We start from the raw sequence: 27,914 nt of genomic DNA, 5'->3' as shown, positions 1-27,914 counted from the left end.
TTCTCAGTTCTTGAATCCAGTCACCTTCTCAGTGAAACTGTCCTTTACTCACCTAATGAAAATGGCAAATTCCTTGCCCCCCAATACTCTCTAATCCTTTTTCCAGATTTATTTTTCTTCATAGCAGTTATCACAACTTGATACAGTATGCATTTTTCACTTATTTATCTTTGTTATGGCCTGTAAGCTCCACAAGAACAGGGACCTATGTGCTGTGCTAACAGCTGTGCCTCAAGCACCTGAAGGGCGCCTGTCACATAGCAGAGCGCAATCGACTTCTGCGGAGTGGAGGAACGGGAGCTTAAGGGAGGAAACACTCTAGTCCGGTAAGACCTCCTGGAGGAGTAAATCCACCACCCGCCGCCACTCCTAAACACCGCCCACGAGGCGTCCGGGCCCGCCCCGCTCCCTTAAGCCGCGCCCATGGAGGCGGGCTGCGGCCGGAAGCACCTCTCCTCGGCGGAAGCCGGGCCTGGCAGGCGGTCTAGGCCCTCCTCCCGACCTGCCCCGGGCTCATGCCCCGCCGCCCCGAAAGTGGGTGAAAGGTCGGCGGCGCCGGCGCCGCGGCTGGGGCAGTGGAGCGGGGCCGCCGGGAACCGACAGAAACGGTGACTGACGGACGGACCATGGCAGACCAGGCGAAGCCCATTAGCCCGCTCAAGAACCTGCTGGCCGGCGGCTTTGGAGGCATGTGCCTGGTGTTCGTGGGGCACCCGCTGGACACGGTCAAGGTGCGAGGATGCTGGGGCGCGGGCTGGAGGGAGGAGGCCCGGGCAGGGCGCGGAAGGTAGGGTCTCCCACGAGGCTCGGTCTGGGATAGAAGCGGGGCCCGTGGGAGCTTCCGTGAGAAGTCTAGGGAATCTCCCTTTCGGGGGTCGGGGAAACTGTTCCTGCACCCCAGAGAGCTGGACGTTGCAGAGTGAGCAGCCTCTAACCGCCTACCAAGGGCTCTTGATTTAAAAAAAAGTTCTCTGTTCGGAAGCCTCTTCTGATCTGGCACCACTTCTTTGAGGATGGTAAAGAAAAAGCACCGCCCCAAAGCTCTGACTTCTGAAAACCCTAACATTATCAGCAAGGTTGAAAAAGGCATCTGTAAATCCCGCTTCAGGAATAGAGCTGAAGACTGAGGCAAGGTTATTCCAGACATGTCTTTTGACACATTCCTCTGGGCCCAGAGTGCTCCATCACTATCTCCTCTGAACCTTTCTTGACCACCTTCAGCCTGTCACCCCATGTTAGCCTGAATGGCCTCCTGTGGGAAGCGATGATGTCCTCAGTAACTGAGCTCCTTCCAGGGAAAGCAAGTGATCAGCTTTCCCAGGGCAAGGCTGATCCCCACAACAACCTGGTGAGGAAGCCATGGTCAGATTGAGGCTCCAGGAAGGGGGAAACTCATCAGGGCTTGTTCCCTACTTATCCTCACATTATGCATCAACTCTTTCCCCTGCAACACTTTAAGCAAGGCTTGCTGGAGACCAAAGTCCATACCCTGTGACTTAGCATTCAAAGCTTCATCCTAGTTTTCTAACCTTATTTCTGCACACACTTGGAGGAAATTGACAGATCATGGCCAGGGTGAGCCTGTAGGGAGCAGGCATGAAGCCTGCGTAGGAGACTTATTGGAATGTAGGATTGGGTTTCCTCCACAGGGAAATTGCTTTGGGGACATTCTCCAGGCAAGTTTGGGCAGCAAGCTCTTTGCTGCCTTTCATCTAGGAGAGGATCTGGGGTCATTCTATCACAGGACCAGGATTAAAGCAACTGGGCTGGTTTGGGCACTGTGAAACACAAAATCAGATGTTTGTTCAGTAATTGGGAAATGCCATGTGTGTTAGGGCTTCCCAGACAGTTGTCGTTCTAAGCAGCACTGATGTGAGGGAGAAGAATTGTCTGGCCTCTCTTTCTACTCGTTTTTTTTTTTTTTTTAATTTCTTTTTATTTTATTTATTTATTTTTGGCTGCTTTGGGTCTTTGTTGCTGCACGCGGGCTTTCTCTAGTTACGGCGAGCGGGGCTACTCTTCGTTGCAGTGTGCGGGCTTCTCATTGCGGTGGCTGGCTCTAGGCACGCGGGCTTCAGTAGTTGTGGATCGCGGGCTCTAGAGCGCAGGCTCAGTAGTTGTGGCTCACGGGCTTAGTTGCTCTGCGGCATGTGGGGTCTTCCCAGAGCAGGGCTTGAACCCGTGTCCCCTGCATTGGCAGGTGGATTCTCAATCACTGAGCCACCAGGGAAGTCCCTCTCTTTCTACTCTTGATCTTGTTAGTTCTAGGCATCTGGGGCCTCTCTTTAAAGAAAAACGAAACCCTGTTGCTCCCTAATACAAATGTTGCTCCTACCTCCATATCCTCTTGCCCTTCCTCCCCAATCAGATGTCATTCCCAGGAAGGGCCCGAGGATCTCTGTACTGAAATGGAAATGACTGAAAATGCTCACTGCATTTTTAATAGCCAGAAAGTCTCCTTTTAGCTTAAGCCAAAACCACAAAGTGCCGACTACTGTCCTTTTGACCTCAGAGCCAGATGGCCTCCAGTCAAAGCTTGGCCTAGAGGCACTTTCAGAGGTCCAAGGTGACTAACTGTGGTCTGGGAAGGCAAGAGGTGCAGCACTTCAGTTTGGAAAGGCTTTATGGCAGGTGATGAAGGGCTGGCTGAGTTCTGACTGGAGAAGTAGGGAGACCCAGACATTCTGGGTAGGGGGAAGGCAGGAGTGAAGGTGGATATAGGCTTGACAGTGGGAGCAGGCTGTAAAATAAGACCAGCCATGGAGGACTTTAATGTTCTTGCTGGGCCTGGGTGGCGGATGTCATGATGAGACAGATTTATACAAAATCACAAAAAGATATCAGTCAGAAGTTTTGGTCCATTTCTCTCTCTCTACTAACTTGGACAGGTTGTGCCTGACCATGGAGGATCTGAAGACCAAATAAGGGATTTTGGATGCAAAGCAGTGGGAGCCTCTGGACATTTCTGCTGTTGTGTCCTATAAACTCCTCAGATATGCATGTCACCTCCATTGCCTAGAGAGTGAGTTCCTTAGTGTGGGACATAAGGCCCTAACAAAATCAGGAATGAGAAATTTAAAGAAATAGAGGAACAGCAGGATGAAAATGGTGTCTCGGAAAAGTTAGTATGATAGCAACCCGAGAAGGATTAGGAAGCAGAACTCAGAGCAGGAAAAATAACAAGGAAAAAGACTGCAGAAGTATATAACTGGGTGTATCAGTTATCTCTAGCGGTGTAACAACTTATCCCAAAACTTAGTGGCTTAAAACAACAATAGGGACTTCCCTGGTGGTCCAGTGGCTGGGACTCCGGACTTCCACTGCGGTGGGCACGGTTCCATCCCTCGTCGGGGAGCTAGGATCCTGCATGCCGCACAGCACGGCCAAAAAAAAAAAATAATAATAAGTGTTATTATTAGGCAAGGATGTGGAGACCTCGGAACTCTTGTGCACTGTTTTTGGGAATGTAAAATTGTACAGTGACTGTGGAAAACAGTATGCCAGTTCCTCAAAAAATTAAGAATAGGATTACTATATGATCCAGCAATTCCATTTCTGGATATAAACCCAAAAGAATTGAAAGCAGGGTCTTGAACAGATATTTGTACACCCCTGTTCATAGCAGCATTATTCACAATAGCTGAAACATGGGAGCAACCCAAGTGTCCACAAATGGAAGAATGAATAAGCAAAATGTGGCATATACATACAATGGGGTGTTATTCAGCCTTAAAAAGAAGGAAATTCTGACCTTGCAACCACATGGATGAATACTGAAAACATTAGGCTAAGTGAACTAATTTACTAACTAGTAAACTAATTCAGTTTTATAAGACAAAAAGAATTCTGGATGGTGGTGATGGTTGCACAACGTTATGAATGTATTTAATATCACTGAACTATACACTTAAAAATGGTTGAGATGGTAAATTTTATGTGTATTTTATGACAGTAAAAAACAAAAACAAAAACAAAAACTGGGGATTTCCCTGGTGGTCCAGTGGTTAAGACTCCGTGCCTTCACTGCAGGGGGCGCGGGTTTGATCCCTGGGCAGGGAAGTTCCGCATGCCATGCAGTGCAGCCAAAAAAATAAAGAAATAAAAAATAAAATAAAATAAAATAAAATTGTTAAGGAAAAAAATGGGCAAAGGATCTGAATAGACATTTCTCCAAAGAAGATATGCAAATGGCCAATAAACACATGAAAAATATTCTACATCATTATCCATCATGAAAATATAAATAAAAATCACTGTGAGATACCACCTAACACCCACTATGATGGCTATAATTAAAAATAAATAAATAACAGATGATGGGGATGTGGAGAAACTGGAACATTCATACAATGCTCTTTGGAAAACAGTCTGGCAGTTCCTCAAAAGGTTAAACATAGAGTTAGCATATGACCCAGCAATTCTCCTGTGATGGTTAATTTTATGTGTCAGCTGGGCTGTGGGGTGTTCAGATATTGGTCAAACATTATACTGGGTGTATCTGTGAGGGTGTTTTTGGATGAGATTAGCATTTAAGGTAAACTAAGTAAAGTAGACTGCCCTCCCTAATGTGGGTGGCCCTCATCCAGTCAGTTGAAGGCCTCAATAGAACAAAAAGCTGAAACTCCTCCCTCCTGACTGATTGAGCTGGGACATTGGTCTTTTCCTGCCTTTGGACTCAAACTGAAGCATTGGCTCTTCTTGGGTCTTGAGCCTGCCAGCTTTTTTTTTTTTTTTTTTAACATCTTTATTGGAGTATAATTGCTTTACAATGTTGTGTTAGTTTCTCTGCCAGCTTTTGAACTGGGACTTGGACCATCAGCTCTCCTGGTTCTCAGGTCTTCAGACTTGAACTAGAACTATCCCATTGACTTTCCTGGGTCTCCAGCTTACTGATTGCATGTCTTAGGATTTGTCTGCCTCCATAATTGTGTGAGCCAATTCCTTATAACAAACAAACAAATAAATAAATCTACATATCCTGTTGGTTCTATTTCTCTGGAGAATCTTGACCAATACAATTATGCTTGGATAATATAATATCCAAGAGAATTGAAAACATAATATCCACACAAAAACCTGCACACAAAAGTTTATAGCACCATTATTCATAATAATAAAAGTGGAAAAAATGTAATTTGTTATTATCTGATGAGCAGATAAACAAAACATGGTATATTTGTACAGAGGAATATTACTTACCCATAAAAAGGAATGAAGGACTGATATATTCTACAACATAGATGAACTTTGAACACATTATGCTAAGTAAAAGAAGCCAAGTGTGAAAGACCACATATTGTATGATTTATTTATATGAAATATACAGAATAGGCAAATCCATAGAGATGGAAGCTATATTAGTAATTGCTAGGGGCTGAGAGGAGAGGGGAATGGGGAGTGACTACTAATGGGTGTGGTGTTTCTTTCTGGGGTGATGAAAATATTCTAAAACTGATTATAATGAAGGTTGCACAACTCTGCAAATACACTAAGACACACTTAACTGTATACTTTAAATGGGTGAATGTTATGGTATACGAATTATATCTTAATAAAGCTGTTTAAAAAAACCCAATACTGAACCAAAGACACTCTCCTTCAACCAAAAGCAACAAAAAGATGTTGGCCAGGACTGTACTAATATGAAGGATTGGCTTCTGTGTGGTTCATTCACACACTGGCAGTTAGTGCTGGCTGTTGTCAGGAGGCCTTCTTTCCTCCACACGTGACCTCTTCAGGCTGCTTGAGTATCCTCATAACATGGTGGCTGACTTTCCCCAAAGCAAATAACCAGAGATGAAGACAGGCAGAAGCTGACCTTTCTGTCACCTAGCCTTGGAGAAGTCACATAGCATCAAAACCACTACATTCTGTTCGATAGAAGTGAGTCACTGAGTCTGGCCCACATCCAAGGGAAGGGGAATTAGGATTAACTTTTTTTTTTTTTTTTTTTTTTTTTTTAGGATTAACTTTTGAAGGGGAAGAGTATCAAAGAGTTAGTGGGCATATTTGAAAACCATCACACTGGGTAAGAATAGGTGAGGACTTGGCCTAGGAGAAGACTTCAGATGGAGAGAGGAAGAAATTAGGATTCTGGAAGAATCTTGAAGGAACTCTCCAAAAGCCTTGGTGCTCATGTGAATAAGAGCAGGAGAAGTAACAAGAAGTGATCAGATGCTAGAGTTTCAAATCCTGAGAAGGAGGGTAGCCTGATGGCTTTGGCACAAACGGGTGATTCATTAAAAGGATGAGATTCTGGAGGTGATTTGAGTAGGGAGAGCTTCTCCAGGCAGTTTGAAATGTACCCCAAAAGGTGGGGAGAGAAGGTCTGAAGATGGCTGAGTAAAAGTCATCACTGAGCAGAAGCTGAAGCCCTGGAATCTGAGTTTTCTGAAAGGGATAGTGGAACAGATGAGTAGGGTACTTAGACTTGGAGGATGCCTGGGGTAGAAAAGGAGACAAAGGAAGGAGTACCAAGAAGGGAGGTTTAAAGAGAGAGACAGTTTGAAGCATTGGATACACCAAATGGTGGAGAAGGATGAGGACCAAGAAAAGTAGGGTCAAATCCACCTCACTCCAAAATATCTTTGTTGAGCACCTTACCTAACCACTGGCAAGGCACTTCAAATGGATGTGGAGAGTGCCTAGAGCTGAACTGAGCTTTGCATTCATTGGCACATGATTTGAACTCACTAAACCCAGCCTCCTCATTTGTAAACTGGTAGTACCTATTCCACTGGATCATTGTGGGATCCATTAGATAAGAAATAAATAGCAAAAGTAAGTGGCTGAGGAAATCAGAGGAACTGTCACTCTCTCCAAAAGCATGCTACTAATGACTTGTGCGTACAGGGTTTGAATAAACTGGAGGAAAGAGAAGTCTGAATCCAGCAGATAAAGTGAATGCTGAAGACGTGCACAGAGGTGCAGCTTTCTCTGTTAAGAGTTTAGCAGACAGTTGGGCCATCGCTGCCGACAGGCAGTTCTGATTCTGGGAAATGACTGTATTTTAACTTCTGGTTTCAGGTCCGACTGCAGACGCAGCCCCCAAGTTTGCCTGGACAGCCTCCCATGTATTCTGGGACCTTTGACTGTTTCCGGAAGACTCTTATGAGAGAGGTACAGAATCTTGGTGCTGGGCATTTCTCTTATTCAGAGGAACAGATTCTCAGGGTTGATTTGTTACTTCTCTGGGGGATAGGGTGACTTTGCGTAGTTCTGCTGGAGGTCTAGCCCACAGCTGTGGCTCTCTCACCGTGCCATCCTATGCCCTCCTATTGTCATCGCTCTAGAGTCTTTGATAGTTCCAGCTACTGTTTTATGTGAATGACTGAAGCTAATAAAATGGTTCTAAAATGGTTCTCTCTTTTGGAAGGCAGAATTTAGACCACAGGGAATTCATGAGGAATAGTTGGAGACATGAAATAGAAGAAAATGCAAATCTGGAGCAGTCAGTTTGACAGGGATCAGTGTCAGAAGTTCACATAAAATCTGGAGGAAGAGTCAGCCAGTCTGAGGAACAGTGAAAGAGGCCAGCAGAGTCTTCAAACCCCTAGACTAAACTAACTAAAGGAAACTAAATTGGTTTGAGGTTATTGAATTACATAGTAATTTTTCAGATATTTCTTAAAGTGAAAACATGGGATTTTAAAAAAGTTTTAATTACTAGTGATGTTTATTACTGACTTCATTAGCACATATGTGACAAGACCTTGTTGAGAACTTTTCCTTTGTTTCCTAAAATATAACTCTAATATGAATAAATATATATATAGTGTTTATTAAATATACAGAAACTGAGAAGCATGTGTCACCCAGATAAAGAGGGGATGCTGGTGAGTGATGGACTCGGTCTGGGAGGAAGAGTTGTTCCCAGGGTTCCTGCAGGACCCAGGCATGGGAGGAAGATTTTGAGGTGGAGTCTACCCAACCACCCATGCGTGAGACAGTGCTGCCTTTTATTCTGTAAGGCTCTCTTCCTTTCATCAGCCCAGAATGGAGTCTGATCGGTGTCCAGTGGAGGCTTTGGGCTTCAAGTCAGCTAAGAGTTCTCTGCCTTTACAGAGAGGCAGGATTTCATGCCTCTTGGTCAGCAAATGTTCTTGAGGACCTATTCAGTGCCTGGGCAGTGTGCTGGGTGCTGGAGGCCTGATGAGAATGGCTCGTATAAACCCAACTCCCTGCAGAGTTGAATAGGCTTCCTTAGTTTATATTTGTGCTTGTCTCTGGGTTTTGCTGTGCCAGATTGAGCTCTCTGCTTTCTGGTGCTGCCAGACAGGCCTTGGTTGTGCTGCATGGAACTGGGTAGGCCAGACAGTGGAAGGAAGGCTAGAGGAGTTGTTGGGAGGCATGGGTTTGGCCCTCAGGCCTTGGGCATCCTCTCAGCCCAGGTGGGAAGCTGTGGGAGGGGCTTTTGGGGGGCTTTGTCACATGCTGCTTTTGCTGATCCTTCTCAGAACCTTCTCTTCCTATTAACCTTTCCTATTTACCTCCTCTGCACTTTGTCCTTGGAGAGTCTGCTTACAGCCTGTAGCAGTGCTAGACCTTTGCAGGATCTGGGAGGAGTACTGACGGGTACAGTTGTGCCCCTTGAGTTCTGGAAAAAAGATGGGTTGTGAATGGCCAGGGTCTGTAGCGAGGCAGGTTCTCCAGCCTAGGTCTGTGGACACTGTCAGTGTGTAACTCCACCCTGTTTCTCCTGCTACTTTATGTAGGGAGCAACTGTAACGTTTTTTTGTGTTTTGTTTTAAAAATTATCCCTTATTTGTATTAAAATTATACAAGCACTTAGTTTGCTACTGAAGGACTTGTAACAAAGTAGCCCTCCCACCCCAATTCTCTAGAGGTTACTTTCAGCTCTCTCAGTTGTTAATGCTGTTTTCTACCTAGATGCACACGTATATTTTATACATTTAAAAATGTGTTTTAAAACTAACACAGGGACTTCCCTGGTGGTGCAGTGGTTAAGAATCCACCTGCCAATGCAGGGGACACGGGTTCAAGCCCTGGTCCGGGAAGATCCCACATGCTGTGGAGCAGCTAAGCCCATGCGCCACAACTACTGAGCCTGCGCTCTAGAGCCTGTGAGCCACCACTACTGAAGCCCGTGCACCTAGAGCCCGTGCTCCGCAACAAGGGAAGCCACCGCAATGAGGAGCCTGCACACGGCAACAAAGAGTAGCCCCTGCTCACCACAGCTAGAGAAAGCCCACGCGCAGCAATGAAGACCCAACGCAGCCAAAAATAAATAAATAAATAAATAAATTTATTTATTTATTTAAAAAATAAAATAAAACTAACACAACATTGTAAAGCAATTATACTCCAATTAAAAAAAAGAGAAAAAAATGTGTTTTAGCTACCTATTTGTGAGATGATTTTAACTCTTGCATTCCTTATCACCTTTCTGCCCTGCCCATGTAATTTTATCATACTTTGTGGTTTAGTACAATTCAGTGTTTTCATGATTACAACTTTATATATGTTTTTCTCTGTTAACTAAGTAATGTTCTATGATGTGCATTTCATTTCTTGTAAACTTTTTGTTTTTCTTGAGGTTGGGTTAAAAATTGCATCAGTTTCTTTTGCTTGTGTTTCTTTGAATCTCTGCCCCTGTCATCCTGTACCCTAAATGCTCTGTAGAATACCTTTTTGTTTGGTTTTCCACACTGCCTAAACAGTTATAATCTGTTGTTACAATGTTTATTGTTTTGCTTTGTTCTTCTTGGAAAAAACAAACTCCTCCTGGAGTCCTCTATCCTTATACTCCCATGTAGACTGGTTTCTTCCCAGGCCCACTGTACCAGACACCATCCTGGAAATCCCCTTCATCTCTTGGGCCAAACCCTTGGTCTCAGATCTTCCTCTTCCTTGATTTACTAACTTGTTTGGTTGAGATATCTATTTGTCTATTTATTGGCTACTACATAGTTCCTTTCATTATCAAACTGTACTAGTGAAAATTGATGTGCAGTCTTGCTATTGTCTTTAACAGTAAAAACCCCATGTCTTTTTTTTGGGGGGTGCACACTGGGCGGCTTGAGGGATCTCAGTTTCCCGACCAAGGATTGAACCTGGGCCACAGCAGTGAAAGCCTGGAATCCTAACCACTAGGCCACCAGGGAACTCCCCTCATGTCTTAATACTTGGGAAATACAAAAATTTCTTACACCTCTAATGTCACCCCAAAGAAATCACATTGTACATTCTGTTTTGTAGCCTGCTTTATTTATTTATTTATTTGTTTATTTTTGGCTGCATTGGGTCTTCATTGCTGCATGCAGGCTTTCTCTGGTTGTGGCGAGTGGGGGTTACTCTTTGTTGTGGTGCGCGGGCTTCTCATTGCAGTGGCTTCCCTTGTTGCGGAGCATGGGCTCTAGGCACGCAGGCTCAGTAGTTGTGGCTTGTGGGCTCTAGAGCGCAGGCTCAGTAGTTGTGGCACACAGGCTTAGTTGCTCTGCGACATGTGGGATTTTCCGGGACCAGGGATCGAACCAGGGATCGAACCCGTGTCCCCTGCATTGTTAGGCGGATTCTTAACCACTGCGCCACCAGGGAAGTCCCTGTAGCCTGCTTTTTTTTCACTTAGTAGTCTCTTCTCATGTTACAACATGATTTTATGGCTATGTGATCGTCCATTTATGGAGTTCCCATAATGTGTCTCAATCTCCTATTTGGGAATTTTTAGGTTCATTCCAGAATTTTGCTACTTAATAAATTCCTGATGTCATTCTTTATTATATCTGAGTATTTCCTTAGAATACATTTCTAGACAGAGAATTTTCTGATGAAAGTGTAAGCTACATATTTCCAGATTGCCTTCCAGAATAGGAGCTGTTTTCAGTTTCTCCAGCAGTGTATAAGAAGACAACTGTTTCTGATAAATGTGGGAGTATTCTTCCTTTTAAAAGCTCTCCTTGCTTGGAGGGGAGGTGAAGGAAGGAGGCCACAGGTCAGAGGACACACTGCTTCCCTGTTTCAGTGATGTAAAAGTTAGCTGTGTCTGTAAACAGCTTCCACTTCTGTGATTCCTTGCAGGGCATCACGGGTCTATATCGGGGCATGGCCGCCCCCATCCTTGGGGTCACCCCCATGTTTGCCGTGTGCTTCTTTGGGTTTGGTTTGGGGAAGAAACTGCAACAAAAACACCCAGAGGATGTGCTCAGGTGAGTACTTACAAGCTTGGAGGACTCGATGCTGTTCTGCTTGGTGGTGTGACACAGGTTAAGGGGAAGAACCTTGGCTGACAGGCAGTGGCTGTCCTCCTGGGTCCCCAGGGCTAGCTCCTGGTTGCTCCACGTGAGGGAGGTACTTGAGTTTTCCTTTGCCCTGTGAACCAAAAGGGAAAAAGAAAAACTCAGATCCCTCCCCCACCCCCTTATTAGGTTGTCATAATTTCTTCTGTGAGGTAGTATCGCTTAACCCCACAGCATTGGGAGGTCTGAATGCTAAAATGTGTGTGCCACGAAGGTACCTGGTGGTGCAGTAATGACAGCAGCAGCCTTGTTTCCCATCACCTGGTTGGGAGAAGGGAAGGTTCCAACTTTTGTTTTACTTCATTTTAATATAATTATTTCAGATATTGGTTTCTCTGGGTTTTTTAAAAATTTAATTAATTAATTAATTTGGCTGCATTGGGTCTTTGTTGCTGTGCACAGGCTTCCTCTAGTTGTGGCAAGCGGGGGCTACTCTTCTTTGCAGTATGTGGGCTTCTCATTGCGGAGGCTTCTCTTGTTGCAGAGCATGGGCTCTAGGCACGCGGGCTCCGTAGTTGTGGTGTGCGGGCTTCAGTAGTTGTGGCACGCGGGCTCAGTAGTTTTGTCTTGCGGACTCTAGAGAGCAGGTTCAGTAGTTGTGGTGCATGGGCTTAGTTGCTCCACGGCATGTGGGATCTTCCCAGACCAGGGCTTGAACCCGTGTCCCCTGCATTGGCAGGCAGATTCTTAACCACTGCACCACCAGGGAAGTCCCTGGTTTCTCTGTTAAAGTGAAATAAATTAGTATATTTCCTTTCAGTAAACTTTAAGTTAGATTTGGGTATGAAGAGGCAGATGAGGCAGAATTATAGTTCAGAATTTATAAAGTAGTTAATGAAAACAGGCTTCTTGGGATGCAGGGGAATTCTGAGTTGAAACATGGGATGACAAGGCACACTCAGTCTGAGCTGTGCAGGCTGACAACTCCTGGGAGGGGCTGCAGGCAGCACAGGACCCTGGTAGGGTTGGGATTAGGAGCTCAAGGGAGGCAGCCCAGGGTGCCATGCGGTTGTTTTCTGTCACTACTTCAGGCCACAGCAGGCTGAGTAAGGGTCTGGACGTAGATAGAAATGCTCGTAATGTGAAACTCTATTTTTGGAGTCCTTGTGACCCTCTGAATGTGACCAGCTTCTATAAAAAGCCTCAGGTGGCCCCAAATGTGGGTGTGTGGGGCTTCCTTTTGAAACTGTGTTTGACTCTTGGTAGTCCAAATGTCCTATGGACACATGTCCTCTCTGAGCACCTGGTCTTTTAGCTCATGTGCCAGCTCACAAGGGCCATGCACAAGGACCCCCGTGGGTTCACTGCTAGTACTTCAGCCTGTGGGTTGTATTCCCTGTACTATCGTGTCAGTCCTCAGAGAAGCACCCTTCCTGCTTAAGCAAAGGTTGAGACACTCAGGTCCCTGCCCCCATAATCCTGCCGTGCTCTTAATCCTGAATGTCAACCCTGCGACCTTCCACTCCCTGCAGTAGTGTTTGGGGACGGTATGGAAAGGAACATTACCAGGACCTTGGGTCCAGCACTCACAGATGCTTCCCTGGTGTGGGGGTGAAGGGTGGCAGAATGGGCCACCCACGTAGGGTGTCTGCATGGTACCCTGTGCACACACAGAGACCCTGTTCAGAGGAAAGTCCTCAGTCCCGGGAGATGGAGGTATGTCCAGCCTAAGGTCTGGGCATACATGGAAGAATAGATGTTGGTCTCATGAGGGGAAGTTTCATTGCTGAGAGGGCTCCTCTTGGGGACAGCAGTGTGAACTGAGACTGTAAAGGAGGCCATGCATGAAAGCAAGTCTCCTGACTGTTGAACAATCAGCTTGTGTGCTGGGCTTGCATGCCTGAGGTAGTTGTGTGAGTGCCTGGAAAAAACAGGACCATTGAGACTGGTGCCCTGCCTGGAAGGAAGGACCTGAAGTGGATGTCTCCCTTTCCCCATTTGACATCTGTCCTCCAGGTTTTGGGCTCCTTGTAGGGTGGGACAGGCCTGAAGGCTCAGCTGTCAGAGGCTTGGGGTTAGGAGGGGCCTGCGGCTCAGGCAAGAAAGTGAAGTTTTTCAACAACATTTGCCAAATTGTGGGGACACTATTGAAATGCTAATTGTAACTCTGTGCTCCACTGCCTCCGGACCAGTCTGGTATAGCTAATCTTAGAAAGAAAAGGAGATGCCAGAGGTGGGACAAGCAGTGACGCTAGGAGCCTCCAATTCCTCCAAATATTCAGTGTGGTTCATTCTGTGAGGGCCATGGTAAGAATCCATATCTCTGGCCACTGGGGGACTATTCCCTGCATGGAAGGCCACAGGACCCATCATGTCTCTGGGTACCATCCCTGACTGGGCCCTTCCTAGCATCTTATGACACATTCCTCACAACTGGCTTGGCTGCCCCTTAGCCTGTGGAAGTGGCCACAGCCGTTCCTCTGTCCTTTGTGAATCTTGGCTTAAAATGTTCTCAGGCCCTTGGTGATCCAGAGGAGGCGAGATTGGAGGGGAACTGGGGTTGACTGAGGTCTACATTCTGGGTTAGAGGCTTTTTTCCACAACAACCCTGAACTTTACAGATCAAGGCACAGAGATGTCTGGAAACTCGTCCATAGTCACTGTGCATGGCAGGCCGGGGAGGAAACTTCTCCCATGGGTGAGACCATCTGAGTGTGCATGTGGGCCTCGTGACCAAGCTCATATTGCTCTTGGCACTGAGACCCCTGCCTTGGGAAATTTGACGTCAGAATATACCTAGAACTTGGATTTTGTGTGAAATATGCTTTATTTGTGCTGGACTTCTGCCCAGTCCAAGTACTTATTTTTTCTTTCAAAGTTCTCTTTGCTGGGATTGCCTCTGTTCTGGGTGGTTAGTCACAGGTTCTTGCCTCTTGTTTTTGTTTTCAATACAGCTACCCCCAACTATTTGCAGCTGGGATGTTATCTGGTGTATTCACCACGGGAATTATGACCCCTGGAGAACGGATCAAGTGCTTGTTACAGGTGAGGGTGTGATCTGGGGTGGGGGGATATGATTTGGGGGGAGGTGGCTAGCTTTTTCCATTGGGTATACAATTTTGTGTGGATATTTATGTCCTTTCACCCTTTATAAAGACTTCAGGTCAGGTGTGCAAAACAGTTTCAAGGTTTTCAGGAACATGGAAGCAATCGTAGTAGAATCAAGAACCAGGACAGTGTAACAAATCAACCAAATGTCACACCTGTGACGGGTCAGCTCAGACTTATCCACCCTTATTAGCAGCTACTTCAGGAACTCTGAAAGGTGAGTCATGTCTCATCAGAGGTGGAAGGGAGGCTGCTCCTGCCTAACATGTTATGTCTCTGCCATTTGCCCAAAGGCTCAGTGCCCTTTAAGTGTCTGGCTTGTTCCCAGGCCAAGGGTGTGAACTGACTGCCTGCCTTACCACACAGGGCTCCTTTTTAAAAAAGTGTTACTGCTTTTTTCTTCTAATGGCTGAAGCAATTTAACACACAGTCTTTGCTAGAAAAATTTTGGTAATGCAGAGAAGCACACAGAAAACAATGTATTTATCACCCATGATACCACCCCACTGTTATGCTTTCTGTGTGAATTCTTCTAGTCTTTTTGGTAAACGTGTATTAAAAAAAGTTATCTTTTGAAATAAAATTGGGGTCACATATTGCAATAGTTTTGTAACCAGCTTTTTTCATTTGATATGTCACAATATTTTTGTGATTTTTTTTCTCAGGCGTCATTTTCTATATTTTATTTCAATACATGGCTGTCATTTACCCAATAATCCCTTATCTGGGGACATGACAAATTATATGACATAGTGAAGATCTTTGTAAATAAGTCTCTGCATGTGTTCCTGATTATTTTCTTAGGATAAATGTCTAGACTTGAAATTAGTATGATTAAAGGTATGTACTTTTTTTTTGAAGGTATGTACTTTTTAAAATGGTTTTTAATGCATTTTACTAAATGGCCCTCCTATAAAAGTCTGTCATTTTCTATTCCTGTCAATAGTATAAGAGCTCTTACTTCCCAGCAGACTCTGTGGCATCTAATTTACAATCTCTGCTAGTCTGATGGGTGAAAAATTTGCATTGTTTTAATTTTTCTTGCTTTTAATTGTTGGTGAGGTTAATTTTTTTTTTTTTTTTTTTTTTTGGTGAGGTAAATTTTTTTGATGCGTATTAGCTGTTTGTATTTTTCCTTTGTGAAATGCCTATTTGTGTTCTTTGCTCATTTGTTTTTACATTTTTTTTTTTTTTTTTTTTAGTACATTTTATTTTTATTTATTTATTTATTTTTGGCTGTGTTGGGTCTTTCGTTTCTGTGCGAGGGCTTTCTCCAGTTGTGGCAAGCGGGGGCCACTCTTCATCGTGGTGCGCGGGCCTCTCACTGTCGCGGCCTCTCTTGTTGCGGAGCACAGGCTCCAGACGCGCAGGCTCAGCAGTTGTGGCTCACGGGCCTAGTTGCTCCGCGGCATGTGGGATCTTCCCAGACCAGGGCTCGAACCCGTGTCCCCTGCATTGGCAGGCAGATTCTCAACCACTGCACCACCAGGGAAGCCCTGCTCATTTGTTTTTCTATTGACTTATAAAAGCTTTGGACAAGTTTGAATTTATTATTTTGTTTTATTTATTTATTTTTGGCTGTGTTGGGTCTTCGTTGCAGCGTGGGCTCTCTCTAGTTGCTGCGAGCAGGGGCTACTCTGTTGCGGTGCGCGGGCTTCTCATTGTGGTGGCTTCTCTTGTTGCAGAGCACGGGCTCTAGGTGCGCGGGCTTCAGTGGTTGCAGGACATGGGCTCAGTAGTTGTTGCACGCGAACTCTAGAGCGCAGGCTCAGTAATTGTGGTGCACGGGCTTAGTTGCCCTGCAGCATGTGGGATCTTACCGGTTCAGGGATTGAACCCGTGTCCCCTGCATTGGCAGGCGGATTCTTTTTTTTTTTTAAAGACTTTTTTTTTTTTTTTAAAGGAATTCCTTTATTTTTATTATTTATTTATTTATTTATTTATTTTTGGCTGTGTTGGGTCTTCGTTTCTGTGCAAGGGCTTTCTCTAATTGCGGCAAGCAGGGGCCACTCTTCATCGCAGTGCGTGGGCCTCTCACTATCGCGGCCTCTCTTGTTGCGGAGCACAAGCTCCAGATGCACAGGCTCAGTAGTTGTGGCTCACGGGCCCAGTTGCTCCGTGGCATGTGGAATCTTCCCAGACCAGGGCTCGAACCCGTGTCCCCTGCATTAGCAGGCAGATTCTCAACCACTGCGGCAGGCGGATTCTTAACCTCTGTGCCACCAGGGAAGTCCCCAATTTATTATTTTTAAAGATTTTTATACAATTTTTAAAGGTTACACTCCATTTACAGTTATTACAAAATATTGGCTGTATTCCCCAAGTTGTACAATACATCCTTGTAGCCTGTCTTACACCCAATAGTTTGTACCTGTCACTCCCCCACCCCTAAAACCTTTGGACCTATTTAAGGTTATTAATTTCTTATCATATTTGGCAAGTCTTTTTCATGCTTTGCATTCATCATTTAATTTTGTGCATTTTTTAAATTAAATTTTTTTATTTTGAGATACTTATAGATTCACATACAGTTGTAAGAAATAATACAAAGGGAAAAAAAGAAATAAATAATACAAAAGGATCCCACGTACCCTTTACTCAGTTCTTCCACAGAGGTAATATATTGTAAAATTATAGTACAATATCACAACCAGAATATTGACATTGTTACAGTCAAGATACAGAACAATTCCATCATGCCAAGGATCCTTCATGTAGCCCTTTAATAGCCACATTCACTTCCCTTACCCCACTCCAGTCCTTAACCACCCCAGCAACCACTAATCTGAACTCTATAAGCCTGTAATTTCAAGACTTATATAAATGGAACTATATAGTATGTAAACTTTTCAGATTGGCTTTTTCAACTCAACCTAATTTTCTGGAGATTCATACAGATTGTTGCATATATAAATAGTTCATTCCTTTTTAGTAGTCCATGGTGTGGATGTACTACAAATATGTTTAACTTTTCATCCATTGAAGGACATCTGGGTTGTTTTCAGTTTTTGGCTATTATAAATAAAGATGCTATAAACATTCATGTACAGAGGTTTTTCTGAGAAAATCAGTCTTCATTTCTCTGGGATAAATGCCCAGGAGTATAATTGCTGAGTCATGTGGTAGTTGCATGTTTAGTGGGTTTTTTTTTTTTTTTTTTGGGTTTTTTTGGCCACACCGCATCAGCATGTGGAATCTTAGTTCGCCCATCAGGGATCAAACCTGTGTACCCTGAAGTGGAAGCGTGGAGTCTTAACCACTGGATCTCCAGGGAAGTCCCATGCGTGTTAGTTTTTAAAGAAACTACCAAACAGTTTTTTCAGAGTAGCTCTATCATTTTACATTTCCACCAGCAATGTATGAGTGATCCAGTTTCTCTGCATCCTCACCAACATTTGGTGTTGTCACTGTTCTTAATTTTAGCCATTCTGATAGGTGTGTAGTGATATCTCATTTTAATTTGTATTTTCCTAATAGCTGAAGATGTTGAACATCTTTTCCTGTGCTCATTTGCTATATGTATATCCTGTTTGGTGAAATGTTTGTTCATGTGTTTTGCCCATTTTCTAATTGGATTATTTGTTTTTTTATTATTGAGTTTTGAGAGTCCTTTATTCTAGATACTAGTGCTTTGTCAGATATGTGGTTTGCAAATATTTTCTTCCAGTCTATAGTTTGTCTTTTCATCCTCTCAGCAGAGTCTTTTGAGCAAACATTTTAAATTTTGATGAAGTCCAGTTTGTTAATTTTTCTTTTATGGATTGGGTTTTGGGTGTTTGGGGCATCAGGTCTTAAGAACTCTTTACCTAGCCTGCAATCCCAAAGATTTTCTAATATGTTTTTCCAAAAGTTTTATCTATAGTTTACCTTTTACATTTAAGTCTGTGACTCCATTTTGAGTTAATATTTGTATTATGTATGAGAATTAGGTCAGAGTTCTTTTATTTTTTTCTTTTCCCTAGGGCTGTCCAATTGCACCATACCATTTGCTGAAGAGACTTATCTTTCTTCCACTGACTTGTGTTTGCATCTTTGTTAAAAATCAGTTGGGCATATTTGTGTGGGTCTACTTCTGGGTACTCTAGTTTCTTCCATTGATTTATGCATCTATCCCTTCATGAATACTACAGTCTTGATTAGTATAGCCATATACTAAGTCTTGAAATTGACTAGACTGATGCCTCCCACTTTATTCTTTAAAAAAAAAATGGGGACTTCCCTGCTGGCGCAGTGGTTAAGAATCCGCCTGCCAACGCAGGGGACACGGGTTCAAGCCCTGGTCTGGGAAGATCTCACATGCCTCGGAGCAACTAAGCCCATGCACCACAACTGCTCAGCCTCTGCTCTAGAGCCTGAGAACCACAACTACTGAACCCGTGTGCCACAACTACTGAAGTCTGCGCTGCTCCACAACAGGAGAAGCCACCGCAATGAGAAGCCCCGCGCACCACAACGAAGAGTAGCCCCCACTCGCCGCAACTGGAGAAAGCCCGTGTGCAGCAACGAAGACCCAACACAGCCAAAAATAAATAAATTAATTAATTAATGAAAAAAATTGTTCTAGCTATTCTAATTCCTTTGTATTGGGTTGGCCAAAAAGTTCGCTCGGGTTTTTCCGTAACATCTTACAGAAAACTTTTTGGCCAACCCAATATTTCCATGTAAATTTTAGGATAATTTAGAAAATTGAGAAAAATCTTGCTGAGATTATGTTAAACCTATAGGTCAGTTTGGGTAGAATTAACACATTATTTTGAGTCTTCCAATACATGGACATGTTATATCTCTCCATTTATTTAGAACTTTAATTTCTTTCATCAGCATTGTGTAGTTTTCAGCATATAAGCTCTTAATGTGTTTTCTTATATACCTAAGTGCTTCTCTCTTAATTTGACTTTGTAAAATGGCATTGTAAATGGTATTATAATTTTAATTTTTTTGTCTACATTTTCATTGCTAGTTTGTAGAAATACAATTGATTTTTGTATGTTAATCTTGTATCATGTGAACCTTCCTGAGTGCCCTTATTAATTCTAGGATTTTTTTTTGGTAGATTCTTTGGGATTTCCTATGTAGATAATCATGTTATTTGCAAATAGGGACAGTTTTATTTCTTCATTTCTAATCTGTTTACCTTTTATTTCCTTATTTCACTGGCTAGAATTTCCAGTACTATGTTGAATAAGAGTGATGAGAATGGATATTTTTGCCTTGTTCCCAATCTCATGGGGCAGTATTCACTATTTCACTGTTAAATATGATGTTAGATGTAGTTTTTTGTTTGTTTGTTTAGTTTTTTTGGCCACGCCACGCTGGATGTAGGATCTTAGTTCCCCGAACAGGGATGGAACACAGTGCCCCCTGCAGTGGAAGTGCGGAGTCTTAACCACTGGACCACCAGGGAGGTCCCAGATGTAGTTTTTTTGATAGATGCTCTTTATCAAGTTGAGAAAGTTACCTTCTTTTCCTCTTTTTCTGAGAGTTTTCTCATGAATGGATATTGACTTATGTCAAATTCTTTTTCTTCATTTATTAATGTGATCGTGTGATTTTTCTCCTTTAACCTCTTAATTCGGTGAATTACATCAATCGATGTTTGAATCCTGAACCAATTTTGCATTGCTGGAATAAACCCCCCAACTTTGTCATAGTGTATAATTCTTTTTATATACTGCTGAGTTCTATTTTCTTATATTTTGTTAAGTATTTTTGCATCTATAGTCACGAGAGATATTAGTGTGTCATTTTTTTTTCTGTCTTGTCTTTGTCTGGTTTTGGTATCAGAATAATGCTATCTTCATAAAATGAATTGGGAATTGTTCCCTCTTCTGTTTTCTGAGAGGGATTATGTAGAATTGGTGTTCATTTTTCTATAAACATTTGGTAGAATTTTATAGTGAAACCATATAGGCTTGGAGATTGTGGGGGAGGAATTATTAAATTATGAATTCAATTTTCTTAATAGTTACAGTGCTATTCAAATTACTTATTTCATATTGGGAAAATTGTGGTAGTTTTTTTTTTTTAATATTTTATTATTTATTTATTTGGTTGTGCCAGTTCTTAGTTGCGGTAGGTGGGCTCCTTAGTTGTGGCTTGCCAGCTCCTTAGTTGTGGCATGTGAACTCCTAGTTGCGGTTGCATATAGGATCTGGTTCCCCGACCAGGGATCGAACCTGGGCCTCCTACACTGGGAGCACGGAGTCTTATCCACTGTGCCACCAGGGAAGTCCCTGTGGTAGTTTTTGTTTTTGTTTTTTTATCTGAGTTGTCAAATGTGTGTGTGTAAAGTTGTTTGTAGTATTCCCTTATTGTCCTTTATACATTGGCAGATTCTGTGGTGTTATCTTCTGTTTTATTCCTGGTATTAATAATTTGTGGGGCTTCCCTGGTGGCACAGTGGTTAAGAATCCGCCTGCTAATGCAGGGGACACGGGTTTGAGCCCTGGTCTGGGAAGATCCCACATGCTGCGGAGCAACTAAGCCCATGCGCCCCAAGTACTGAGCCTGCACTGTAGAGCCCGCGAGCCACAACTACTGAAGCCCTCATGCCTAGAGCCTGTGCTCCTCAGCAAGAGAAGCCACTGCAATGAGAAGCCTGCACACTGCAACGAAGAGTAGCCCCCACTCGCCACAACTAGAGAAAGCCTGCGTGCAGCAGCGAAGACCCAACACAGCCAAAAATAAATTAATTAATTAATTAATAAAAAAATATTAATTTGTGACTTCGCTCTTTTTTTTTCTTTGTCAGTCTCACTTGAGGTTTGTCAGTTTTATTGATCTTTTCAAAAAAGATTTTTCTTTCTTTCTTTCTTTTTTTTTTTTTGGCCATGCCACGCGGCTTGCGGGATCTCAGCTCCCTGAACCCAGGCCATGGCAGTGAAAGCCCAGAATCCTAACCACTAGGCCACCAGGGAACTCACCTCATTGACTTTCTTTATTGTTTTTCTGTTTTCAATTTCATTGGTTTCTGCTTGTTTTTTATTATTTACTTCCTTTTGCTTGTTTTGGGTTTTGTTGCTTTTCTTTTTGTTTTTTTTTTTAGGTGTTTGAGGTGCAAGCTTAGATTATTGTTATGAGGCTTTTCCTCTTTTCTAACATATGCAGTCTGTGCTATAAAGTTTCCTCTCAGCCCTGCTTTAGCTGTGTGCCACAAACTTCAATATATTTTAATTTTCAGTCAGTTCAGTGTGTTTTCTTTTTCTTTTTTTTAATATTTATTATTTATTTTGCTGTGTCAGGTCTTAGTTGCAGCATGCAGGATGTTTTAGTTGCGGCATGAAAACTCTTCGTTGTGGCATGTGGGATCTAGTTCCCTGACCAGGGATCTAACCCAGGCCCCCTGTATTGAGAGCACGGAGTCTTAGCCACTGGACCACCAGGGAAGTCCCAGTTCAGTGTGTTTTCTAATTTCCTTTGAGACTTCCTTTTTTAATTACTTAGGAGAGTGTTGTTCAGTTTTCAAGTGTTGTAGATTATTGATTTCTAGTTTGAGTCCATTGTGATTGGAAAACATTCTGTATTATTTATATTCTTTTAAATTTCTTGAGGTTTATGGCCTTGGATATGGTTTATCTTGGTCCATGTTCCACGGGCATTTGAAAAAAATGTGTGTTCTGCTGTCATTTGGTGGAGTAATCTATAAATGTCAATTATATCCTTTTGGTTGATGGTGTTGTTGAGTTCTTCTCTATCCTTGATGATTTTCTGTCTAGTTGTTCTACCTATTTGTTGATGGAGGAATTTGAAATCTCCAACTGTAATTGTGAGTTTGTTTGTTTCTTCTTTCAGTTCTATCAGTTTTGCTTCACATAGTTTGCAGCTTTTTTGTTTAATGTATACACGTTTAGGATTGCTATGTCTTCTTGGTGGATTGGCCCTTTTATCACTATGTAATGTCCCTCATATTACCATTACATAATATCCCATATTTTTGCTTACTATGTTCTTCCTTCTTTCCTGATGTTCCAGGGTTCCTTCTTTTAGAGTTTCTTTTCTATTTAAAGAACTTCCTTTAGCCATTCTTTTGGGGTAGGTCTGTGAATGACAAAGTCTCTTAGTTTTCCTTCATCTAAGAATGCCTAATTTCCCCTTTATTCCTGAAAAATATTTTCACTTGACATAGGGTTCTGGGATTACAGTTCTTTTCTCTTTCTTTCTTTCTTTCTTTTTCTTTCTTTCTTCCTTTCTCTCTCTCCCTCTCTTTTCTTTCTTTCTTTCTTTCTCTTCTTTCTTTCGTTGTGTTGGGTCTTCATTGCTGCATGTGGGCTTTCTCTAGTTTCATCAAACGGGGGCTACCCTTCGTTGTGGTGTGCAGGCTTCTCATTGTGGTGGTTTCTCTTGTTGTGGAGCTTGGGCTTTAGGCATGCAGGCTTCAGTAGTTGTGGCACGTGGGCTCAGTAATTGTGGCTCTTGGGCTCTAGAGCGCAGGCTCAGTAGTTGTGGCACACGGGCTTAGTTGCTCCGCGGCACGTGGGATCTTCCTGGACCAGGGCTCAAACCTGTGTCCCCTGCATTGGCAGGCGGATTCTTAACCTACAGTTCTTTTCTTTCAGCTCCCGAAAGCTACTGTGCCCCTTCCTTCTGCCCTCCCTGGTTTCTGCTGTCATTCTAATTGTTTTTTTCAATAGGCAATGTGTTATTTTTCTCTGGCTACTCTTAAGCTTTTTTCTCTGTCTTTAGTTTTCAACTAAGTTCACTTGTGATGTGTTATGGCATGGATTTATTTGGGTGTATTCTGTTTAGGGTTCGCTCAGCTTCTTAAATCTATATGTTTATGTTTTGCCAAATTTGGGAAGTTTTCAGCAGTTATTTCTTTGAGTACTTTTTCAGTCCTACCCTCTTTTCTCCTCTTCTTCTGGGACTGTGAGGAAACAAATACTAGATTTTCTGTTACAGCCCCAGGGGTCCCTGAGGTTCTGTTCAGTTTGTTTCAGTTTGTTTTCTTTCTGTTGTTCAGATTGGGTATTTTCCATTGTTCTGTCTTCTAATCCTGATTTTTTTTTCCTCTCTCACCTGTATTCTGCTGTTGAACGAGCCATCCACTGAGCTTTTTTATTTTCCTTTTAATACATTTATTTATTTATTATTTATTTTTGGCTGTGTCAGGTCTTCATTGATGCATGCCGGCTTTCTCTAGTTGTGGCGAGCGGGGGCTACTCTTCGTTGCGGTGTGCAGGCTTTTCATTGTGGTGGCTTCTCTTGTTGCAGAGCACAGGCTTTAGGCGCTCGGGCTTCAGTAGTGTGGCACTCGGGCTCAGTAGTTTTGGTGTGTGGGCTTAGTTGCTCTGCGGCATGTGGGATTTTCCCGGACCAGGGCTCAAACCTGTGTCCCCTGCATTGGCAGGCGGATTCTTAACCACTGCACCACCAGGGAAGTCCCCACTGAGCTTTTTATTTCGGTTGTATTTTTCAACTCTAAAACTTCCACTTGGTTCTTCCTCATATCTTCTATTTCTGTGCTGTGCTGATATTTTATTTCTTGCTGTGGCTTTCTAATTTTTTTAATCTGTTTCAAGCATATTAATAATTACTCATTGAAGGATTTTTACAATGGCTGGTTTAAAATCTTTGTCAGATAATTCTAACATCTCTGTCATCTTGGTATTGGCATCTATTGCTTCTTTTTTCTTTCAGTTTGAGATCTTCCTGGTTTTGGACATGTTGTGTGATTTCCAGTTGGAACCTGGATATTTGCATACTTTATTGAGATTCTGGATCCTATTTAATCTTTCCATTTTAGTTGGCTTTCTTTGACACCACTCCAGTAGGAAGGGAGGGATGCTGCCTTGTTACTGCCAAGTGGAAGTGGAAGTCTAGGTGACCCACTCGACCTCTGTTGACACTTGAGGGTGGGGCACTTCTTTTTACTGCTGGGTGGATGTGGGAGTTCCAGTGTCTCTACTGACACCACAGGACAGGAGGGTGATGGTTACAGGCTGTCAGGGATGAAAGTCCTTATTCCGTACTTGGCCTTTTCTGACTCCACCCAGGTAGCCCACGTAGCATGTTGGGTACCCTGTTACAGCCCTGCGAAGGTGGAAGTCTGGGCTCCCCACAGGGTCTTTGCTGGTGTGGATGAGGGCGAGGCCACAGTTTTTTCTATGGTGTATGGGTAGAGTAGAGTGGTTTTTGTCTAAAGATTTTCTGTCTTTCTAGGCTGTTCCTTTTCTGGTCCTTTGTCTAGAGAATGCAGGCTTTTGTTGATGCTTCTTTTTCATCTGTGCTTGTTGGTATTCCTGGATTGCCAGTTTCTTCTGCTTTAAGTCTGAGATATATCAAAAAAGAAAATCCAGGGGACTCACCAGTATGTCATTGCTCAAGTCCCAAGGTCCCTAACCAGTCTGCTTCTTCTCTCCAAACTTTCAGAGTCCTCTTATATTTATTTAAAACAAATAATGTCTAGAGTTTTTTGTTGTACTTAGCAGGAGGATTGGGAAAATAATTCTTAGACGTCTGTATATTGATTTTGAGTTAGGGAATGTTTGTTTTCAGTAGCCTTGTCCCTTAGTCTTTTCCGTCATGGCTTCTTCCATCTCTTTTATGCCTGAAGTCCTTTTCTGCTCCTAGATGAGACAGTCCCCATCTATATTCTCCCCTTGCACTCCTCCACTCTGCTGGGTGACTACTTTGTAACTCTCTTCTCTTCTCAAACCCCTACCCTCTCAGGAGATGACCTGGCTTTTTAAAAAATTATTATTAATTAATTTATTTATTTTTGGCTGCGTTGGGTCTTCGTTGCTGTGCGTGGGCTTTCTCTAGTTGCGGCAAGTGAGGGCTACTCTTCGTTGCAGTGCGCGGGCTTCTCATTGCGGTGGCTTCTCTTGTTGCAGAGCATGGGCTCTAGGTGTGCGGGCTTCAGTAGTTGTGGCATGCGGGCTCAGTAGTTGTGGCTCATGGGCTCTAGAGCGCAGGCTCAGTAGTTGTGGCACACAGGCTTAGTTGCTCCACGGCACGTGGAATCTTCCCGGACCAGGGCTCGAACCCGTGTCCCCTGCATTGGCAGGTGGTTTCTTAACCACTGCACCACCAGGGAAGTCCCCTGGCTTTCTACTTCACTGAGAAAACTGAAACTACCAGAAGAAGACTTTACCAGATGCCCTCCACTGCCTCCACTCACCCACTGGCATCTAACTACATCTGTGGCTGCCTGGCTGTTTCCCCCACGAATGTCCCATGCTTCTGTTTGACCCCACATCCTACCCCCTCTTGCCCATCCAGAGACCTTGCTTCAACAATTCTTCTTTCTCTCTCCTTCAGCATCAGTTTTTGCTCTCCAATGGATTGTTCTCTTCAGCAATAAAAGCATAAACATGCTTGTATTTTCACCTTAAAAATACAAACTTCTCTCTATTTTATCTTCCACATCCATTTCTGTGCTTCCTGTCTTTGCTCCCCTTTACATCAAAACTCTTTGAAAAAGTTTTTTGTTTTTGTGTTTTTTTCCTACTCTTTGTCTCTAGTCCCCCCTCTCTAATTGTCAAACCCACATCAGACTGGCTTTTGCCTCACAACTCCAACAAAAGTACTTTTGTCAAGATCACCAGTGACCTTTTTTTTTTTTTAAAAACATTTATTTATTTATTTATTTTTGGCTGTGTCTGGTCTTAGTTGCAGTGTGCAGGCTCTTTGTTGCGGCACACAGGCTTCTCTCTAGTTGCGGCAGGCGGGCTTAGTTGCCCTGTGGCGTCTGGGATCTTAGTTCCCCAACCAGGGATCGAACCCGCGTCCCCTGCACTGGAAGGCGGATTCTTAACCACTGGACCACCAGGGACGTCCCACCAGTGACTTTTACACTAAATCCAACGTTCAGTTCTTGGGCCTGGACATTGATCCATCTTGATCCATCAACAGAATTGGACTCAGCTGGTCCCCCATCTTCCTTGAAGATCTATCTTCACTTGGCTTCTCTCCTGACTTTCCTCCTGCCTACTTGGCTGCTCCTTTTCTATGTCCGTTGTTGGTTTATCCTCATCTTCTCAATCTTTTAATGTTCATGTGCACAAGGCTCAGTTATATTACACTCATCTCGTTGATGATTTCTTCTTGTCTCATGACTTTTAGACACCATCTGTATAATAATGAGTTTCCAGTTTATATCTCCAACTGAGACTTTTCCTGAACTCTGGACTAGTTTATCCAACATTTCTGTTGGATGTTAGTAGGCACCTCAGAGTCACCATGTGCAAAACTGAACTCCTGGTCTTCCTCAATACCTGCTTTACCTACAACCTTCTGCAGCTCAGTTGGTGGCAATACCATCTGTCTAGTTGTTCAGCCCTAAAACCCAGGAGTTCTCCTAGATTGTACACTTTGTCTCACTGTACATATCCCATTTGTTGAACAGTTAAGCTGGCTTTCAACAGATCACCAATCTACCCCGTCCCATCACCTCCATTGCAACCACATTGCTCCAGGTCACCTTCAGCACTGTCCTGGATGACTGTGAGGGCCTCCTCACTTGTTTCCCTGCTTATAGTCTATACCACACATAATAGTGAGAAAATTCTGTTAATATGTCAATTCCATGCCCAGTCCTCTTTGACCCCCCAGGTCACTGTGAGTCAGCTTCAGCATCCTCTGATAACATGGGCCTCTGTGCCATTCCTCAGATACACCAGGCTCACTTGTGCCGGGATCATCGGGGGAAGTTATATTTTTAAAAAAGCCATTGATACTCAATTGACATTGTCTTAAATTTATTATTTTTAGAAAAATTGACATCTTCCTGATTGAAAACTTTTCTGAAAACTTTTCCTAACCAGAACTATGACTCCCTTTTTATTTACCTCTTCTTTTGTGTCCCTTGGAAAGGTTTTAGAGTTTTATTTATGCAAATCCTATTGCTTGATGCACATATATTTTATTGCTTTTTTTTTTTTTTTCCTAAGAACATTCTTTATACCTGAAACAAGTCACACCTCCTGTGACTTCATTGGAAAAACAGAAACTGGAAGAAGTATTTCTGTAACTTTATCAGAGGAACACAGATCAATGTATTTAAAGGAAAGCTTAACTTGAGTTTAGACATGTAAATCAGTTTAGGAGAACATTGTGTACTACCTAGCGTATTCAGGTTTTGCTACTTGAAAGTTGACTATGAATTGATTTTTCTACCTTAATTTAACTAATAAATTTCTAGTCATACCTACTATATTCCTGGCAAGGGGCTAGAGATATCATGATCAACAAGGCCACGTTTTTGCTCTTGGGAATCTCATAGACTTGATTTTCTTCTCCAGTACAAACCAAGCTCTATAGAAAGAGCTAGTTTAAGATATTGCAGATTTCATGAAGGTAGGCACTCACTTGAAAGAATAGCCTTTAAAACTCTTGAGTCCACGCAATTATTTTTCTTGTACTCATTGAAGTTATTAGGTACCTGATAAAAAATAGCAAGAGGTTGCACCGTAAGGAATATTTCTCCTAAATATGGAATATTAGACCAATGAACGTGGACTGTCATATTTCTAGCATTATGGAGAGTTCTGGGTTAGGTGCAGGTGCCCCTTCAAGAAAACTTGATATTAATGTTTCAGTATCAGCAATAAAACAGCACTTCATGTGTTACTTATAAAGGAAGATTTATTACCTTCATATCCTCTTTTTTTT

At 43.0% G+C, this 27,914-nt stretch overlaps 1 protein-coding gene across 1 annotated transcript in view; it reads left to right on the top strand.

Annotated features, from left to right (window-relative positions):
• Positions 1-441: 441 nt before the first annotated feature.
• Positions 442-27,914, top strand: part of SLC25A20 (solute carrier family 25 member 20) — a 32,142-nt gene continuing 4,669 nt past the window's right edge. The window contains exons 1-4 of the mRNA XM_059939586.1: positions 442-731; positions 7,027-7,119; positions 11,038-11,165; positions 14,150-14,240. Of these exons, the coding sequence (XP_059795569.1) occupies positions 627-731; positions 7,027-7,119; positions 11,038-11,165; positions 14,150-14,240 (417 nt within the window). The 5' untranslated portion in view covers positions 442-626. The remainder of the gene's footprint in view (positions 732-7,026; positions 7,120-11,037; positions 11,166-14,149; positions 14,241-27,914) is intronic.

This window comes from Balaenoptera ricei, chromosome 11, assembly GCF_028023285.1.
Source record: "Balaenoptera ricei isolate mBalRic1 chromosome 11, mBalRic1.hap2, whole genome shotgun sequence".
Lineage (NCBI taxonomy): Eukaryota > Metazoa > Chordata > Mammalia > Artiodactyla > Balaenopteridae > Balaenoptera > Balaenoptera ricei.
The sequence above is the reverse complement of the archived record's forward strand: the minus strand, read 5'-3'. Positions and strand labels throughout refer to the sequence as shown.